Source organism: Callionymus lyra, chromosome 15, assembly GCF_982586985.1.
Source record: "Callionymus lyra chromosome 15, fCalLyr1.hap1.1, whole genome shotgun sequence".
In the NCBI taxonomy this organism is placed as follows: domain Eukaryota; kingdom Metazoa; phylum Chordata; class Actinopteri; order Syngnathiformes; family Callionymidae; genus Callionymus; species Callionymus lyra.
In genome coordinates this window covers 18,369,588-18,390,603 of record NC_141832.1, presented here as the reverse complement: position 1 = coordinate 18,390,603, position 21,016 = coordinate 18,369,588, and the positions used below count along the sequence as shown (strand labels likewise).

The following is a 21,016-nucleotide window of genomic DNA, read 5'->3' as shown; positions in this document are numbered from 1 at the left end:
CCAGACGTCAGTAATGGCGCACACTTCTGGAAGTACAATCGATGAGTTAAAAGTAATTTGTTGGAGAGAGTGGGGGGTCTATATGTGAGTGTACAGGTGAGGTGCACCTGGGTGGCGGTGGAAGAAGAAGATTATGATGATGATGATGATGATGACGATGACGTCGCCCTCCCACTTGTCTCCCAAAAAAAAAAAAAAGTGCCCTGCCTCCCCAGAGGACCACTGGACCTGGCGCTCCCCCTAGAGAGTGCGCGTGTTGCGTGTGGATCCATACAGAGGTGCGCCGCGCACGCCAACTTTTCTCCGTGGAAGAGGCAGCGAGATGAAGAGCAGAGCTCGCCCGGCACCATGCGCTCCAGGCTCCCGCGGACCGCCTGCTCACTGCGCCTCGTCGCGCTCCTCGTCCTCCTCTCGCACGCCGCAGCTTATTTCGGGTCAGAATGACTCCATATTTTTTTTAATTTTAAATTGGATTTGGGCGTGAGTACGCACGCGTAATTGCGCAATTCTTTGGATAGATTGTCTGGAATTAATGGTTTACATTTGATACAAATAATAATACACTTTAAATTAATACAATTTCCTAAGATAAGTAATACTTATATTATTATTATAATTATTTTATTAACGCAATGTATTCTATTCCCAGGCTGACAGGCAGGGAGCCTCTGGTGTTCCTACCTGCTCCGTTCTCCAACGAGCCTCCGAACGGGAAGGCCCACCTGAAGCAGTGCGAGCAGATGACGCTCACCCGCCGCCAGAAGCGTCTGTGCCGCCGGGAGCCCGGACTGGCCGAGACCCTGCGGGAGTCGGTGCGGCTCAGCCTGCTCGAGTGTCGGTACCAGTTCAGGAACGAGCGCTGGAACTGCAGCCTGGACGGTCGAGGGAGCCTCCTGAAAAGAGGTGAGATGTTTCAAGTTTAAATCATTATTAAAGTATTTAGATATTGTTGTATAAATCCGTACTTTTTCTGCAAACTATTTATTAATATAAAACAAGATCCTGATTTCAAGTCGTGTATTTCAGCTAAAATATGCATTATCTTAAGTGCTGTAATTCATGTTTATATATTGTCGACAAAGAGAATTCATTTAAAATACCGTATTGAATGAATATTTTGTATTTACTTGTGTTTGAGTATGATAGACATAGCTATGGCGTATTTTCCTTGCAGTATTATTTTATGCTCATTTGTTGTTGTTTTTAAGTCACAAATACAACGTTATCAACGTTATGCAATCCTATTTGTTTTTATTTGAATTAACTCTTTCATAAATCTAAGTGTGTGTTAAGTTTGTTTGTGCAGGCTTTTTCTTAATTATCCTGGGGCTGCTTTGTTTGTCACTGGGTTTAAAGTTTTGAAATGTGGTTGTATTGTATTATATTTTTAACTGTGTATTGTTTTGTTGTTTAAGGGCCTTGTCACCCTGGTCTGTGAAAGACGCTGTATAAATAATAATTACTTAAGTTAAGTGCAAGGTTGTTGACTTGCATTACAGATACCTTTATTATAGTCCCCTTTTGAAAACTTTTTTTTTATGCAGCAATTGTTTGTTTATACGAATTTAAATGTAATTTAAAAGCACAGAATGTAAAGTATCTAATTATTGGAATGACTGTTTGCAGCACCAAAAACAATACGTTTAAATTACCAGTAAAGTTGAGCTTTTATTTATGCATTTTCAACTATTTATAAAAAGAAATTGTAATTGTTTTTTCAATAATTGAATCCAGTCATTTGTTTGTGTTATTAGATTTCACAAATGTGCTTGAGTTGGACAAAAATAAATATATTTTGCATTATTGTGTTGTTGTTTTTAGCTTAATTATTTGTGTAAATTGTTTTGATGGTTCATGAGCCTTTTTTTTTTTTATTTAACTTGGGATGTCGTTTTCTCAAGATCCAAACAAAACAATCGTTTTAATGATTGTCACACTGTTGATACAGAGTGAGGCGGTCACTTACATAATTCAAAAAGCTCAATACCTACAGAAATTGCGATGTGGGATTTATGCATATGGATGCGAGCGTGTGGGAGAACATGAACAGGTCAGCATGGAGAGTAATGAGGGAGTAGGAAGCCAACCGCTGTGGTGTGGTGGAGAGCGTTCGAGCCCTGTGGTTATTTTTATCTGGAGGAAAGCGCCCATTCCCAGAGGAAAAGGGTGGCGTGATTACCCACTTTCATCTGGGAAAATCCTCTCTAGTCAAAATAATAATTAATTGGATGAAAATAAACATTGGTGACAGTTGTGAACCCGGCCAAACATGAGCTTGTGTAAGTGGTGCCGATGGTTAGAGGGGGAATACTGTCACAACAGGGAGAAAACAAGGCTGACGTTACAGCGAGCCACGACAAAGAACAACACTATTGATTGTGTGCTATCAGATGATTACTGCAGGTCTAAGGAACACTTCAATTACAAGTTTTTTTAAAACCACACTCTTGATGATCGTGGACACTGAAGAAGTTTGTTTTTCAATCCCCAGCACAAAGTATTTAAAATACACACTAGTGACTTCCATTTACTTCATTATAATCTGTAGGTTTTGCAGTGTTTTTACAATTATTTAAAAAATAAAATGAAATTTCTAATTCTGATTCTAAAAACAATACAACATCTACAGATTATAATGAAATACATGGAAGCAGCTAGTCCATACACTAGTTCTTTTGTGGTTACAATGTATAACAATCAACTCTCACACAACATTTTGATTTTACAATTTTTTTTATCAGCATCAGTATCCGCAAAAGTGCTAAATCACGTCAATAAAAATAATTTATCTGTGTTAAAATTCCATTAAACCCATTTTCTTCTGCCCCAAATGTATTATTGTCACTTAATATAGACTAACTAGACTTCTATGAAAAACGTGTTTACGACCCCAAAGGTCTTGCAAATCAAAAGGTCTGGTTCTGCTTCAGGTTTTTGTCTCCAAAATTAGACTGTGAATTGCATTTCCACACAGACTAGTCTGATTGAAGAGTAAAAATGTGGCTCTAAGTGCAGGAATAGGCATTAGGCTGCACAGGTGAATAACACACATAATTTAAAAATGAATTGTAAAAAAAATACAAAATGCATGTTTTTAAACATTTAAAATTGTTTGTAAATACAAATCCTTCCCCATTGACCAATTTTCACACAGGAGCAATTTCCAGTGTGCCTGAAGCAGATATCGTTTTTTCAATGAACTCTTCACTATGATCATGATGATAATAGGTTTGCTCTTCATACTATTTGTTTTAAGTAATCCTCTTTCTGAAAAGCCATTACATAGATACCATTTTGTTTAAGTGAAATCACAGACAGTTGAATACATCACTCAAGCCCAACACCTTTAGCAGGTACTTAAAAAAGGTTACATTTATTTCCTTATTTTATTGTCAGAATTTCTATTTTTCATTTTAAGACACAATAACAGTTCTTATTGACACTATCATCCATGTTGTACTGATTCTTTTGCTGACTTTTTCTTTGTATTAATCCTTTAATTTCCATTTTTAATTTAATTTTAATTTCCTATATTCGGTAACATATGATTGACAAATAAAGCGGTTTTGGATTCTGATTATATATATTTTTTTTTTTTACGTTTCTCTTTTTTTTAATTAAAGGAAAACTGAAAAAGACATTTTTGCAGAATAGCCCATGTTTTGTTTCTATTAAAAATAAAATTAAGCTCTGATTCAGTAAAAGTAATCTCATGTAGATCAGACGAGTGCAACTTCTGGTTTGGTTCTGTTCGAGGTTTCTGCCTCATAAAGCAAGACTCATCGTTTTGTTCTCTTAAACATGTAACATTTATGAAAACCTGGGCATGAGTTAAATTCCCTGCTGATAAAATCCTGCTGTAGGTGAACACAGTGTGAACTATTGAAATTATCAAAAGTCCAGGAAGAGAGACGGATTTCAAAGTAGTTAATAATTCCATCGTTTTGCTAACGCGCCACTCATCTTGCATTCCAGCATTCAAAGAGACAGCCTTCCTACTGGCCGTGTCGTCTGCAGCACTGACCCATGCACTGGCCAAGGCCTGCAGTTCGGGTCGAATGGAGAGGTGCACGTGCGACGAGTCGCCCGGCATCCAGCACAGGGAAGCGTGGCAGTGGGGCGTCTGCGGCGACAACCTCAAGTACAGCACCAAGTTCCTCAAAAAGTTCCTCGGCCAGAAGAGGGTCAGCAAGGACTTGAGGGCGCAGGTCGACGCGCACAACATCAACGTCGGAATCCGGGTGAGTCGGAGACGTCACCTTCTTGTTTGTCGGTTTGTAGTCGACAATTACAGCCGTCGTAGCCCCGCGTGTTAGCCGCGGTGCCAGCCAGACGTACGCCCCCCTAATTTGCCGTAGTCGCTCGTCTTGTCGGGGAGGCAGTGGGCGAGGTGGCGAGGTGGAGACGAGACGGCTGCGGGACGGTTGGAGCCAGGTGTTTTTCAGGCATGATAAAGCTTGCTGTGCGGGCCAACTCAAAATTAAAGGTCTCATATCGGAGAGAACGATTATAACCGTGGCCTCTTTTTAATATACGAGCGAGCATTTTTTTCCACTTACTAAATCACCGTGCTCTTCATAAATCCGCCTAATGTTCATAACCACCAGTGTGAGGCTCTGAAATAGCAGGCCTCGGGGTCCTGCGGCTCACACCTCACGCAGGTTCGGGAGCTGACGAAGACAGAAAAGAAAAAACAGGAAGAATTCAAGTGACTACCTTATCTCATCTTTAGCTTAATGTTTTCCTCACTTTACGTTCCGAAACAAGAACAGGAGGCGAGGTAACAACAACTTGAAGTGGCGGTTGCCCCCCCATCTCCGTCTTAAAGACCCTGAGGGGTTCATACCTATAGAGGGAGGAACTCAGGAGAACTTTTCAACCCCAAAAACCCCCCCTCTGGCTCAGACCTCCATCTCTGACCTGTCTCTGGCCCTGAACGGCTGAGTGATCCGGCGCTGGCCATCGGTGAACTATTAACCTAAATATGTGCCACCATCGCGGACGACTGCTACGACATTTGGCACTTATTGCATAAAATTCTTATCAATGTTTTCCATGAGCAGGCATGCACAAAGAACAGGGTGGAGAGATTCCACCGTCTGCACTGTTTGTCACCTCTGCCTCAGGCTTCAGGAAAGAGAGATGGGGAGCTAGTTTCAACACATAGAGGGAGAAAGAGAAGGATCTGCCAGAACTGTCCAAGTGAGAAATGTGCGGTAAATGAAATATGACGTACAGAACGGTTCCCCTGCAATCCATTAAGTTTACATTTTGACTGGGATGCGCTGAAGGCATCCTAAGCAGACCGCCACCTCTAACCCCCTTCCCCACCCTGCAGGAAACTGGCTGATAGACCTCCCAGATAAGAGCTCGGGTCATGAATCAAAATGAGAGGACTGACATCTCCCTTTTTTCTCCCCTCCCGTGCCGTCTCTTTCCTTTTTTTTCTTTTTTTTTCACAGGCGGTGAAGAGCGGCCTGAAAACAACCTGCAAGTGTCACGGCGTCTCCGGCTCGTGTGCGGTTCGGACCTGCTGGAAGCAGCTGTCTCCGTTCCACGACACCGGGCGTCTGCTCAAGTTCCGCTACGACACGGCGGTCAAAGTTTTAAGCGTGACCAACGTAGCCACCGGGGAGACGGAGCTGGCCGGCCCGAGGCGACCCAGCCAGAGCCTTCGAACCACCGACGTGGTCTTCTTGGAGGACTCCCCCAGCTTCTGCAGGCCTTCGAGGTTCTCCCCGGGTACGGGCGGACGCTCGTGCGCCAAAGACACCAGCTGTGGGAGCCTGTGCTGCGGACGCGGGTACAACACGGCCATGAGGCTCACCAGCCTGTCCTGCCACTGCCAGGTCCGCTGGTGCTGCCACGTGGAATGTCAGACTTGCGTGAGGGAAGAAGAGGTCTACACCTGCAAGACCTAAAAAAAACTGGACCTTTTCAAAAAGCATGTCTGAGAGGAATAAAGGACGTCATAACAGCACCGGTTATGTATGAGGATGGTTGCAACTGATGCACTGATTCTTCTGGGGGGGGAAAAAAAAAGCGCTCTTAGAACTGGTACTGAACTGGACGTCAACGCAGCCTTACACTTGACTATTTATTCACCTTTGATGCTGCTTCATTCCTTGCTTATTAAAAAAAAAAAACACAATGATTGCCTTCAATTAAACTGTCTGTCCTTGTTCTCTGCTGTATTAAAAGCACTTGCAATGCTGTTGCTGTAAATATATATATATATATATATATATTTGATCAACACTAAAAAGGCATGTCAATGGTCGTTTAAAAGGTAAGGCACTGGAAGCGTGTGCAGAAAGCCGTGCAGGGTTTCAGTTGCTATTATGGAAATATCTATGGAAATCTCACCACAAGCTGAATGTGCGCTCACGACAAACAAAGAGGGTTAACAGTGAGGGGAAAGGTCTTGATGAAAAGTACCTCACTGGCCTTTTTTTTTTTCCTCTTCTCTTCCATTAAAGCAAGTTCACTCTAATCAAGCCACATCATTGTCCTTTGTAGTCCAACATATCTGTCCCTCAATGGCTATTCAAAGAAAATCAGCAGCTCAGAAAACAACAGAGGTAAAAAAAAAGGGCATGTTATCGGTTTGTTTGTTTTTCTTTGACTGATATCCGAGCTGTAAATATGATCTTATTCGTGTCTTGTGGAAATGTGGAATCTTTATTTTCTACCTCACTCTTTTCCCAAATATCCTTAAGATTAACGACCCGTGCAGTTATTCTCTCTGTAAATAAAAATTGTTTTGTAAATGTCTTTTTTTTTTTTTCTTTTGGAACTGGATATATATTTGGAAAGTATTTTTTCTAAGCATGTACGTTTTTATTTAAAAAGTGAATAAAGTGTTTATTTGTGACGACAATTGTGTGATACGTGACCTCCAAAACACACACAAATCCACCTGCCCGATACTCATAAACCGCTTCCTGGCCTTCCTTTTCATTTGGCGGTCTGGCTGCGTCACCCTGAAACAAAAAAAAAACGCCCCGCTGAGGTGAGGCGGTGGGCGGGAGTCTCGCTTACAGGTGTTGTGCCTCTGGCCGGCACGCTCAAACTGATGACAGCGATAATGACGAGGGTGACAAAGAAGATGACTCGGAAGAATGCTTGTCGACAAATGTAAACAGAGCGTTTGACCCCCTGACGGATCATTAGAAAGTTGAAATCGGGGCGCGATTATCTCTGAATCACAACTTTCCTCTCGCTTGAAAGACATCATACGGCACACAGACGACTATTGTTGGGAAAAGTTGTCTTTGAAGTCGCTCTGTAATTACAATAATTGCACATGATTGTTGCTTTTAAAAGGGATTAATTTAAGGCAAGCCGAGTATTTCGGTGAATTGAGAAGCAATTTTAAAATGATTAGCTTTTCTTTAATGAGTTTAATGAACTCTTTTAAAGATACATGTTAGTTAAACACAGGACCGGCTGTTGTTCCAGGAATTTCATCTTCCTTTGACTTCCGGATCTCAAATCCACGTCACAGGACTCTGTTTCAGCAGATGTCTGGCAAGTATATTATGGTTTTTAGAATGACGTTCAGTCGGGTTTGTGGTCCCTTTTATCTCTATTGTCTTTTTTATACTAATCCAATTACTATAGACTAATTGAATTTGGGATTTATAGTCTCTGTCATTTCAACTTTATTTAAAAATGAATCTGTATTTATATATTAAATAAAAGGTCTTTCTGTTTGCCTGATCTTTATGTCTTAGGCTCCCAAACTGCTAAACAAAATATCATGATAATAAGCATGTAGACTACTGACTTCTCAGTTTAAGTTTAAGGCAACTCTTGAAAATTTAAACATGTCCAATATTCATTAGTTTTAACCCTTTAACAAATGAACTATATTTTTGGAAATATGTTGTACTTTATTTGTATAATAAGGGAGGAAAAGGGGGACAGGAGACACCAATAAAAATTCAAACATGTAAGTAAGTAAGTAAGTAAGTATTTTGTATTTATATAGCTGACCATGAAAAGCTCTGAAAGTAAGAACCATAATTTTAAAGTTGATCCTGAAAGAAACTGGAAGCCAGTGAAGAGTCCAATTTTATGACATTTGTAACGAATATTATACACTAGGAAAAGGATATATTAAATACAGATTAGATTATTTTCTTTATTTCAGCTCCTTTATGCAGTAGGAGGCCGAAAAATTCACCTGAATTTACTCGCTTTTCCTCTGGTTGGTCGTTTCTTTTCCCATTTCCTTTGGATGCCAACTGAAGCATACCTACATACTTGACTCAACCTTGCGAGGGCTTGTAGTTCAGCTAGTAAATAAATAGATTATTGTTACGTTTAAAACATTTTTACAAACTACAAAATGGTTTCTATAACATTTCCCATTGGAACCTTGAACATTTTCCATGGAAAACCTACATTTCAAATTAAAAAAATATTATTATTGTGATTATCTTCTGTCCCTGGACTATCAGATATGTAACAAAATATTGAGCAATAGTAGAGATAAAATAATAAATTAATTGAATCAAAATCTAGGAGAGACAATTAGCCAAGATGTGAAAAAATTCTGGCTGATTTAAAGAGAACTGATTAACCAAAGAAATGGTCCAAACTATAAAATTCTGGATTTCCTACTTTGGCACTAACGCCTACATTTTGGATCAATATTGATTATGAATGCATGTTAAATAACGAACGCAAAGTTAACTCCATCAATGTTTCCCATCTTCATACAAAGAACTGGACAACATTTTGATTTTAGGCTTGAATCGTAATCAGTTACAGGAGAAACAGTGAGTAGCTGGATGAGGAAAGTGCAGGACAGCTAGTCATTTTTAAGTAAGATCATTTCATTGACGTTCAAAGAAATCTGTGCAAAATAATTGTATTTATTCTGATTATTTATGGTCATATGACACTTAAATATGATATGTATGCCTTGTAACTGCTTTCTTAGTAAGAAGTGTTTATACGGTGTCATTTGTGTGTCACATTTAAGTGCTGTGTAAGATTAAAACTGTTTTTTATTGATTTATATGCGAGAGCTTGACTTGAAACCGGAGTCTTTAAACTTAATAAAAAACGTCAGTCACGTCTTTGAACTTCTCATTGAGCTTCCTTGTCAGGTTGAGTCGAGTCAGAGAAGATTTAACCTGAGAGAGATTTACGACTCAAGACCTTCCTGTATTGACTTCTGATGTGATCTGCAGTCGTCTACAAATATGTTGTAATAGTTGAAAAATAAGAAAAAAAGAAATCACTTAAAAACCACTGATTGCTATTCTTTCCAGACATGTCTTCATCTGTCTGATATCAACCCTGGTCTGATCTGCTTGGACCTGTGCAAATGAAAATTAATTTCTAGTCTTGGCCAAGAAGGAGATGAGCGCTGCAGAAAAAAAAAACAATAATGAATGAGTGTTCTCTGCCATGAAAAAGGGTCAAATAAGTTCAAGCGTCAAAAGAAAACTACTGACTCACCATATTAACTCTGGAATTATAATATCACAGATCAATATTTAACTATATTGGACAAGAATGCTTATAGAGAGAGTTTTCAAGGAATATACAAAACGTGGCCCAGGTTTAAATATTGTAAGGGGGGGGGGGGGAATGAAAGGCGAGGATGGAGGGATGAGAAAGGGATAGTTTGTGGCCTCGGGAGGCCGATCCCCTGCTGCTTCACTTGTTGTTTTATAATGAACTCCTAAAGCCTTCATTTCCCTCACTACTGAGAGGAGGGGGCGCAGGGATGGGGGGCTGCCGAGTCCATAACCAGATTCGCACGCACAAGCCCCGGGGGTGGTGGCTTCTGAGCAGGGTGGGGGGTTGCGTAGAGCAGGGGTGGGGGGGGCAATACCTTGAGTTTGAAACTTCCCTGACAGCGGACAGGTGAAGGCAAAAGTTTTTTGCATATATACACGTGTGTGGTTTGCTGCACCTGTGGTCACCTCGGCGAGACTGATCCGTGTTTGTAGTCGGCAGGTTTGTGCGGGCGCACGCTACAGTCACCTGACGTGTGTCGCATGAGCGGCTGGGGGTCCGTCGTCCCAAACAGATAACGTGGGGTGACGGTAACACAATCTGTTTTGTGTGTGTGTGTGTGTGTGTGTGGACGAGCCTGGTTCAGGTAGAGGTTACAACACCTGATGGATGAAGATGAATTGGCGAATCAGGGCAGGTTTTTTTTTTTTTTCTTCTTATCATATCGAAGCCGCTTAGCATCAAAGATAATATTCATAACCGGCCTTTCATAGCTGCGAGGTTTATACATCACTTATTTAAGTTGAACGGTATGATGTTAAACCAAGCATGGAAGGGTTGTAGATACTTTGCTCAAGGACGCTTAGCTTAGTCTAGTCTTGTAACAGGAACCTCTGAGCCCCAGGTCAAAGATCTAAACGAGACTTCCGCCTCTCAAGAGAAGGTTTTCGACGATAGCATCGGCGGGAGAAACGCTAATTCCTACAACCTGAAATTGCGAAGACAAAATGAAAAAGAGGATACGAGTGGATTTGGTGTAGCGAAACGGTGGAACGTGGGAGCAGTGAAGGCCGCGTTGGGTAGGAATTTGGAATGTGAAATGAGTAATGCAATTGCTCAACCCACAACAAGAACATGCACTGCCTAGAGCTACAACAAGGCTGAGTGCATACCTCGATGGAGGGGGTCTCGATCCGGGCTGGACCAGGGCTGAGTTCTTCAGGGTGGCTTGCCGAGGTTGTGCTCATGACTGATGGTCAACGGAGCAGACAGAAGTGAGAAGATGACAGATGCTCACCTGAGAAGAGAGAAACAGTGGAAGCGTGAATTGAAAAACACTGTTCAGCCAGTGTCTCATTTAAAGGCCCTCAGCTATGTCTGCTTAAGGTCTGTTAGGTTTAACACCGAGTTAATGAGTTGATTTAGTACGTTTTTAACTCATTTCCAGTCCCCAAAATTAAATTACAAACTTATTACATTCTTTTATTCTGTAATAATACCAGAAAAAAAGGTGTTGTTCACAACTCTGGCAATAAAAGTTTCTTATTCTGTTGTATTGTTGTGAGTCACCAATACTTTCAAAAATAGAGTCAGTCAAAATCTATTTACAACTCGAGTCATTTCGCTCAATGCTCCATTACAAGGAGTTTTTCCAGCTAAAGATATACACATTTAAAATTCTGATGACGTAATGTCTTCAATTAGCTGTGGATGAGCCGTTACAGACCAAAACAAAAAACTTGAAACAATATTACAAAATAAATAATAAGTACTCGTTTTTTGATATCAATTATATGTGAAGTTTCTTAATCATGTTTAGCCTTCCGATTTATCAAAGGCTGTGTTGCGCAATGTAAGGAGGTTCATTAAAGCTCCAATACGCACGACTAAAAATGTAGTTTCTGGCTCCCCCTTGTGTCAAAACCATGTAACTTCAATGCCATGAATTCTGTTTCAGAGTTGCCAATTTCCAGTGCGTACATTTGTTTACCAAAGAAGGCTTTTGTTGTGTCCTTTAATTTCAGGGTCCACTTTTTTTTGAAAAAATAGAACTGAAAGCCCATTAAACATGCACAAACATCAACTCTAAAAGCTGCTGGAGTAGACTGTATCCTCTTGTCCTCAGTCACCGCCGGTGGGATTTAATTGATTCTTCTTAGCTGCTACCATCTAGTGGCTGGAAGTTTAATTGCAATAAAAAATTAACAAACGCAGTGAAAATTGAAATGTTCAATGTAAATAAATAAATTGTCTTAATTCACTTGACTTTAAATATAAACCATAACAGAACATGATCAAAAATAAAAGAATAATTCAATACATTTAAATAACTTGAAAAACGATATAATGCTGTTAAATATTGATATAGTGGAGTGGAAAAAAATTATATATATAAAAAGAACTCGTAACACATAACTTTATTTCAGTGATTAGCATCAATATTTTGTAAATCTCCAATTAAATTTCCACTAAAGGTTTCCAATTCAGTTCAATTTATTTGTTTTTTAGTGGTAAAGATACATCAAAATATATAAACACATGCACACACAGAAAACATGTACTAAGCTGATTATAAATGTTGGTCTTATCTTGAGAATTGAATCCAGCAAGTTCACTTGAGTAACAGACACGTGAAGAATCAATATTATGGGTAGTTTCCTTTTTGTGGAATTGAAGTTTATACGGTCGATTGAATATCAGTCTAAGTTAGGAAATTGTTTTCTGAAATCAAAATAAGCTGGCAGACAAAGCCGAGCAGCTGTGAACCATGGGAATTTTTGCCGATGATTCCGTGTTATTGGCCGCTGACCTTTTACGTGCACAGTGAACAACAACCGCGTTGAGGGAACCGTCGCGAGCGTCTCTTCCCATCAGTGTCCACAGTTGCACCTGGCCGCCTCTGTGATAGCAACACCCTGAGACACAAACACCTCCAACGACTGACTCCCTCGGCTCCACGCGTGGTTTTCCTCTCTCAACACACAGACCTTGACCGCCGTCGCAACTACAACTTTCCCACGTGCACGATTCCAAAAAAGTGAAAACACAGAGATAAAAGTAGAAGAGCTCAGTGTTCTCTCAACAAACATTTGGGCGGGAAAATAAGTCTGGAATGTTGACTGTTATTATTTGGAATATCATTGGCAACACTCTTGTTTGGCGGAGTTTCCATGGAGGCGACTTCTTATTGAATCATCACTGTCATTAAAAAGAATTAGATTCAATCAACTCCTGTTTTCGCTTCAAGTCTGTAAACGGCACACTTTGATTAAGTTGCGGGCGTTGAAGGATTGTGGGTAGGAAGCTGTCAGTCTGCGGAATAATCCTGGCAGAGGGGGAAGCCCGACGTCGGAGCCTCTGAGGTGGACAGCATCTCTCATCCTCAGAGGTCTGAGTGTCACAGGTGGTATGGCCATGGGGCGGCATGTCTGTCTGAGCTCCTGACAGCTGTGTGATGGCTCCACACTGCTCCGGGTCAAAAGAAATCGAGTAGGACGGAGAGAGAATGACGACACGGGCCAAACAATGAGGCTTATCACCGAGTCTCGCTCGGGGAAGTGTCTGTCGGAGTCACAAGTACGAGCTGAGCGAGTCGTTTTCTCACCAGGATCCGCTCGGAGAAAAACTGGAAGCTTATGAGCTCCTCCTGTCGTTCCTTGACAGGCACTCATTTGCTTTCATTCAGCGTCTCATCACCGCTTCAAAGTTGAGTGGATCACCTCCCCGAGGGCGCACGGGAAGATCAGTGTGCCTTCGAAAAATGACTGGTATCCAAAAATTGTGGACCTGCGGCGCTTTCGCTCCTGATAATTGGCTTTTTCACCACGTCTGTCTCAGGAAATCACTGCTGAATTATGATGTATCGTATTGCCGGGAAAACATCATTAAGTGGTGTTGTGTGGAAAATTGTTTAATAACATTCAGTTTGTATGGAAGGAGGAGACGTCATTCCAACACTGTTACTTTGTTCCCACAATAAACACTACATACATGTGTGAATGCAGGTTTGCAATAATAGAACATTAAGCAAGATTTTTAACTATGATTCAAACTGAATCTTTGTCTTGGTTGTGCAAGAAGCAAATATTTTATTTCTAGCTTGTCTTTCTTGCAAGCATTATCTTGAGCTCTAGGCAATACTTTGAGGAATGAGATAGATGGGATTAGAGATGAAAAATACTTGGAAAAGTGTTTTAAAATAGAAGTTCCGCCACCCAGCAAAGACGTTTTATGTAGGAAGGCAACAGTTGGGATCGTACGTGTATCTTGAAATTTGGCTACAAAGATGATCTTCAATCAAAGGGTGTCATACTTTTCGACACAGCCAAATGATATCTTGTGAATTTCATGCCCAAGCTTGCAGGGAACTGTTAGAATAATAAACTAATCATCCAGGTCATGAAAACAAAGTTTCAATGAATAAATGGATATATTAGTGGGTCACAACTACAAATGTTACAAATTTAAAAACAAACAAAGAAAACATTTTTAGTTTAATAAAGGCATATAGTATATGTGATAAGACGGTTCATCTGTTCATTCATTTTCTGACAACCATTCACACACACACTTATACCTAAGGACAATTTCCCCAAGTTCCAAATCAATCTGTTTGTTCTTAGACTGTGGGAGGAAACCTGGAGTAAACCCAAGCGACACGAGACACGGAGAACAAGCAAACTCCACACAGAAAGGTAACAAGTTGCCTCCCTTTGGATCTGGAAGTCAACTGGCAACGTTCTTGCTGTGAGGCGTTGATATGACCATAATATTGTAAAATAACATTCATTTTCACAACCATTCAAATTGATACTTGTGTTTAATGCACAATTGCTTGTTTATTTGCTTAAGCTCCATAACCTTTCAGGTGGAAAATGTATTCCAGGAGTGTTTCTTCCCTCTAAGAAAAACACTTTAGTTTACCAATGGTTTTTTTTTTTTCTAAAAAAGGAGCTTTTTGCTGATCAATATCCAGAAGAATGGCTCGTTTTTAGGAATCATAACATTTTAGTATTAAATATGGGATTTCCTATCTTTAAATATTGTAAAATGATGGTTTAGTTTTGCACACCTGAATAAAACTGGATCCTTAATTGTGAGCTCTTCTTTAAAGTCGTTTTGATGCGTGTCATGTTAACATAATTTGCCCTAATGCAAGTAGGTAATTAAGTGATAGTTATTTCTAATGTGAACTTTTATTTTCATAAGTATTATTTGGGATATAACATCATCTCAGCTTAGCTGATCAGTTTTAAAGATAATATGAAAATAACCCATTCTAAGCCCTGATGAACATTTTTTTGAGATATGCATGTTCCAGGTTTAATTCGAACCCTAAACAATTGATTGAATTGAAGTCAACATTAATTATTTCTAACCAAAGCAGTAAAAATAATACAATTATTGGCCTAAAGCGTGTTTGTTCTTAAATTAAATGGAATTTTGGGGGGGAATTCATTTCTGTGCTTCAAAAATACCGTTCCATACATCAATCTGATTTCTCATGGTCATCCAGTGGTATGAAGATTCACCCGGAGTCTGCCTGTGTTGCACAGGTGTGGAGGAAAACCAGTAAGCTGGTCTCATCCTCTCCTAAGGGCTCATAGAGACGGGGGTCGAAAGGACAAAAACCCTGCGAACCTGAGACTCGGAGGTGAATCATGCCTCCTCTGCCGCCCGCTCAGACTTTGCTAGAATTTATCTACCTCTCCCCTCGTTTTGAGCGTTAAAACCTGGGCACATCTTTCAGCTGCCCTAGGGAGGTGTTATGACAACCAAAAAAAAAAAAAAAAAAAAGATGAACAGCAAGAGCAAGAAGTGGCATGAACGGATCTTAAGGCTCCTGACATGTGGGGATGGGTGTAAAAGGGCCTCTGTTGAGAAGTATCTCGCCTGAAGATACAACCATCACTCTAGAGAGAGAGCTACAGAAAAACTATGTTTTCTTTTTTCGACTCCTTGAGCTCATGAGTGAGAAAAATAGTGGGAATAAATGTTTACATTTAGAGATTTGGTGAATGTTTAATACAAATATAAACTTCACATTTCTATGAATTTGGAAATTGATATCATACAACTTTGCTAATCGAGACGATAAAACCTTCTGGCTAATAAATTTAAAAAAAAAGTATAATTTTGTAATTCAAGAGTAGATGAAGATGCTGGAAAGTATCGACTTGATTGAGATGTGGTTTTTCTTATCTGCCCGTCAGTGCCGCAGGATATTTTCCCTGCCATTAATTCACCCTAAACATTGTGAAACGTTCGATAATTCTTCTGGGAAATCCCATTAAAACACTTTCACACACATTTTTTTTTCCAGTGACCTAAAAAAAAAGAAAAAAAAAATCATAATTTTCCACTAAAACGTGATCTTACCTCACAAAGAAAGGTTCGATTCCGGTGGTGTTGGTGTCCCAGACATGGATAATCCGTTAGATGCACAGACAGGAATATTCTGACACATATCTGTCGGGGGGGAAAAAACAGGACTAATAAGAGCAAACTGACAAAGAGAACCCTGGGGACATGTTTCATAGTGACTCCTGTCACAATCCAACAAGTCAACAGATTATGCTATGTTTTCACATCCTGACCTAATAGGTTAAGAATCTGTTCAGCTAAATTTAACACACAATTTAGCACAGAAACCGTTTTTTTCATATTAAACTTTGAAAAGTTTTACCCAAACTTTTAATTCTAATAATACTTAACCTGTAAACAGTAACTTTTACTCACATTTGATGATACCCATACAAGGCGTGGAAAGATAAAAAATAAAATAAATAAAAAACAATGGAGGCTTTTTTAAAGATAAACTATATATCTATACGTTTAGATATTTTTTTAAACAAATAATGGAAGTTGCAACATACTTAACAATAGCAAAATACCTCAAAAAGTACAAAATGGACGTGTTTACATCAAACAAGAATAAAAAAAAACAAAGTTTGGCTAAAATGCGAAAAAAAAAATCACACCTGTTTGTTGAACTCTAATTAGGTCCTTTTCCGTTTTACGAATTAGAGTGAGACATCCGGTCATTCTTTTTCGCCTTCGAAATAAAGGCGAACTTACACAAATATATTTACAATTTTATAATGTTATTTCGCACATCATTGTGTGAATAAATTAAGTTCAAAATTTTAAATATGACATTAGTGTGAAAAATACATGTATACAATTTGGAATGTACAACCATATTATTTCTATCAAACACGCTACACAAAATGTGAATTATATATTAAATAAGTTGCTAAAATAAATAAGTTTGAACTATTATATTTTCAAAAACTTAAAAAAAAAAAAAAGTGTTCTTCTTTATTGTTGTGCTCTTTGCGATGACGACACACTACTTCCGCTCTCTCATTTCCGTACACAAACGTCTCAGCCGATGACGTGTACAACGCGCCGCCGTTAGCTTCGACAGCTAAGCGTTATGTCAGCGTCGCAAATGCGTTAAAATACGCCTTAAAAGTTATTTCACGCGGAGGAACTCGTCGTACCAGCAACCATGGAGACGCTGTACCATCAGACGAACAAGTAAGCGGGACTGTCGTCTTCAACAAGTCGTTTGTAGCGAGTGAAACCGAAGCTAATGTGCTATATTGAGCAACACACTGCTGCTGTCAGTGGTTGAATTAAACATATGGATTGTAGAGAAAATGCATCTCAATTCCAGTTTTCTTTTTTTCATTCAGGCAAATCCATGAGGTGCAGTCTCTTATGGGGAGCCTGGAGAGGACAGACCGCCAGTCAGTTCACTGTAAGAAACTATGATAAAATGTTATATTATAGTTGATGGAGGGGGAAAAAATGTGTTGAAAATAGTAAATAATGTGCTTTCAATCAAATATTCATTGAGGATTATACACTGGATTTACTACAGACATTAGTTCAGGTTTAATTAAGTCCATGCTCTTCATGAACAATGTGCTTCTTTTTTTTTTTTGGTTTGTTTTCAAAGATCATTGTGATTATTTCCATCCGTCCATCTTTCTTTCTTGACTGGCTTCAGACCAGACTGGAGCCACACAGGAAGGAGGTCGAGGGTGTAGGAAATTGTTGGCCGGGGTACTGTAAAGAGAGATCAAAGATGCTGAGAATGTAACTTAAGCAGTTTATTTACTGTATAACTCTTGAATATCCTTCACATAGTTTTGTTTTTAACCGCAAATATAATTTCTCATTATCTTGTATCTATTTTTACTTGCTGTAGTTGCTTTAGTCATTGATTTATGATGGCATGTCTCGTCATAAATGTAGATAACATATCGTTGTCTCGGTTACTGTGAGTTTTAAGTTGATTAGGCATCGCCGTGAGTCTTAAATAAATCTAAGAATGACCTAAATTTTGGTTTAAAAGGCCTTGTGATGATAGAGTTTTAGTTCGTTTCAACAGATTAGATGGGTTTTTTTTCTACAATATACACATGGTTAGTTGCTTGCTTTTTTTTGTGATATTTTTGTGGAGTTTTTAATGCCAGTTTCACATCCTATGATTGGAGTGTTTTTATTCTCTTAATATTCTTCTTTGTTCCTCTTCATCAGAAGTCGGTTTGAATAGATTTTGTTGAGTTCCGGGATGTGTTGTGTTTCTGGTTCTTGGCAGTGTTTGTTTCTATATTAGTTTGTTTTAGTAATATTGATTTTACCAACTGGTCCTTTTTTCTTTTTTTTAAGTAAAATGTGTCTGCAGTAACCTTGTACTACTTTCTACATATAAAATACACATTTTATTAATTTCTTCCTGATATCTGCTGCAACAATGAATCTCTTAAACTGATTTATTGTGTTGTGGTATTATTATGCTAGTTAAGCGCTGTGTCATATAGTTTAAAACGTTACCATGTTGGTCTTTATTTATCCCCACAAAAGTAATTAAAAAAAAACCTATAAGAGATATAAGTGCATTTCTTATATATTTTTTAAGGTGTTTTTTTTATCGTTATAGGCAACATATAATGTTGTTTTCAGAAGTCCAGATGCTTCTTATGTTGTTAAAGTGAGCTACAGCAGCAAATGCAAAGAGGTCTCTGACGGAGCTGAAACTGCAATACAAATGTGATTAAAACGGTCTTGATTTAACAGGAAATACCATCAGTATTTCTTGCTTTAAACCTAAAAATAAATTCTGAAGAAGATTGAAACAGAGAGATATTTAAGGAACAACCATTTTCTAAAGAGGGCACTGTGGGTTCTGTTTTCTTATGTTTCGTTTTTGCCTTTTTATCCGTTTCAATTACAACCTTGCATAACAAAAAACATTTATGAAATTGCACCTGGTAAAAATAATGTCCAGACGGGAGGAGAAGGACCTTGAACAAGTGAGTTCATCAGTTGTTGTTTTTTTCCCACCTCATCTAGTGCTGGAGAACCAACTGCAGGCCAGAATCGACCAGATCTTCAATCATTTAGAGCGTCTTGAGATCTTTGCCAGCAAGGAGCCGCCGAATCGCCGCCAGAATGCCAAATTGTAAGCGACTCTTTTGACCAACTGGGTGTGAACGGCCTTTTCATGAAGAGGCAGCAGAGGGTGCCTGTGATGAGACGCTAGACAAACGTCCTGCCTCTTGGCGCCGCAGCTCTATGACGATGTTTCCTCAGAAGCCTGTTGCATTCCAGCAGCAAATATTCATTTCTGAGTAAACAAGCCTGCAGCTCCTGATCCTCAGTCAGTTCACCTCATCAATTATTATAGAAAAGTATGAATCATTTGTCGTTTTTGTGTTGTCCTTGCTTTCATCCAGGCGAGTGGATCAGCTCAAATACGAAGTTCAGCACCTGAGGTCGGCGCTCATGAGCTTCCAGAACAGACGCTGCAACAGGGAGGCTGAGGAGAGGGAGAGGGAGGAGCTCTTGAGTCGGACCTTCACAACAAACGTACGTTACACTGATTATTGAAGAGAATTCACCGCATTTTTGGATCCATTTTAAGTTCAATCTACATGTCTTCGAAGCTCTTTAATCGTCTTTGATCTAATCCACCATCCATGAGCCGTGACGTTTCATTAGAATGTTTGAAACAAAAGAACCTGCTGTGGTTTTTTTGGACAATTAAAAGTCTTTGATTTTTCCTAAAATCAGCAGTATGTATTAACTGACCTTCAACTGATTTGATTGACACCGGGTGGCCAAAAATCTTTCTTGAGAAATATTTTCACGGCCATTATAAGTGGAAGGTTCCATCAATTATGAGTTTGCTCAGGTACATATGTGTGACATTAAACATTGAAAAAAACCGTCTTAAACAAACAAAACCAGTAAAGATTACAAATTGAATAGTGTGGACAGTTACAATATGTGTTAAAGTGTCTGATGTCGAAGGGGGAAAAACTATGAAAAATAAAAATGTATTTTCCGAAAATTAAATAAATGGACGTTGACTTGCTGTGATTGACAGGATGCCGACACGTCCATCCACATAGATGAGGCGCTCCAGCACAACACCAGTTTGCACAACGCGCACAACGGCATGAACCAGCTCCTGGAGAACGGCAGCAACATCCTCGGGGGGCTCCGCGACCAACGCTCCACACTCAAGGTACCCGGGCCCCCCACCCCCTCTCCACACACACATCTTAGTTTTGAGTCAAAGGATATGAAGCACTCTTAAGGAGGCATGTCTGGATAGCTTCACGTTTATAAAAATATTCTCTGACCCACTTTGCGGCGTCCACGTCGCTCACAATGGGGGTATTGTTAGAGGGCGATGCCTTGTTTCCAGGGAGGAGATGCTCTTCCTGGCTTCAGGCTCCTCTTATCAGGGCGTGTCCGTGATCACGGAGCATCGCCCGCCTGTCTAGCCATGATCACAGCGGAGTAGGTGTCGGCCCGCCCGAAAATCAAACAATGGCGTTAATTACACGTCGACATAAAGAGACAGACGTTGTTTGTTGAGGCTACATTGAACGTACGTGTCTCCACAGGGAACCCACAAGAAGATGCTGGACGTGGCCAACATGCTGGGACTGTCCAACACCGTGATGAGGCTCATAGAACGACGAGCCACTCAGGACAAGTTGATCATGATCGGCGGCATGTTGTTCACCTGCATCGTCATCTTCCTGGTCATCAGATACTTGGGCTGACCGTCGTTTTCTCAAACGTCATGGCAGGATTTTTAAAATTGGCGAAAAGACTGACGGCTCCGGCGTCCCACGTAATATGAAAATAAATGAGACAATTTAAGGCCAACTATTGCCGCACTTATGAAGCAGACAGTATTTAACTAAACATATTATGCTAATGTATTCCATTAACACGGTTGCTTTTATCAAGACTTAGTGATACCACTTGTGTAAAGTGATCTCAACAATAAAATCTGTGCTCCACTATATTGCCAGTTCTGATTTTCTAAGTTTCTTATCTGCTGTGACGATGTAGGTTTGTATTTGGTAACATCTCACAATGTGAGAAAATGATTATAAAAACGTTTACTTTTTAAAAACTGTGCTAAAGTCTAATGTATGTCAAATAAATCTTTCCATCTTGAAACGACTCCTGTGGACTCTGGGTTTTTTTTTTCCAAAATCTGTCG

The 21,016-nt window shown here is 39.7% G+C and overlaps 2 protein-coding genes across 2 annotated transcripts; both read left to right on the top strand.

The window, feature by feature from the left end:
• Positions 1-201: 201 nt before the first annotated feature.
• On the top strand, positions 202-6,016 carry wnt9b (wingless-type MMTV integration site family, member 9B). The gene is made up of 4 exons (XM_087809832.1): positions 202-434; positions 650-903; positions 3,976-4,241; positions 5,463-6,016. The coding sequence occupies exons 1-4, from the start codon at positions 349-351 to the stop codon at positions 5,919-5,921; spliced, it is 1,065 nt and encodes a 354-aa protein (XP_087665958.1). The 5' UTR covers positions 202-348; the 3' UTR covers positions 5,922-6,016.
• A 10,843-nt stretch (positions 6,017-16,859) lies between these two features.
• gosr2 (golgi SNAP receptor complex member 2) lies at positions 16,860-20,976 on the top strand. The gene is made up of 6 exons (XM_087809143.1): positions 16,860-17,019; positions 17,178-17,242; positions 18,844-18,952; positions 19,227-19,359; positions 19,880-20,020; positions 20,406-20,976. The coding sequence occupies exons 1-6, from the start codon at positions 16,991-16,993 to the stop codon at positions 20,565-20,567; spliced, it is 639 nt and encodes a 212-aa protein (XP_087665269.1). The 5' UTR covers positions 16,860-16,990; the 3' UTR covers positions 20,568-20,976.
• The last annotated feature ends 40 nt before the right edge of the window (positions 20,977-21,016 follow it).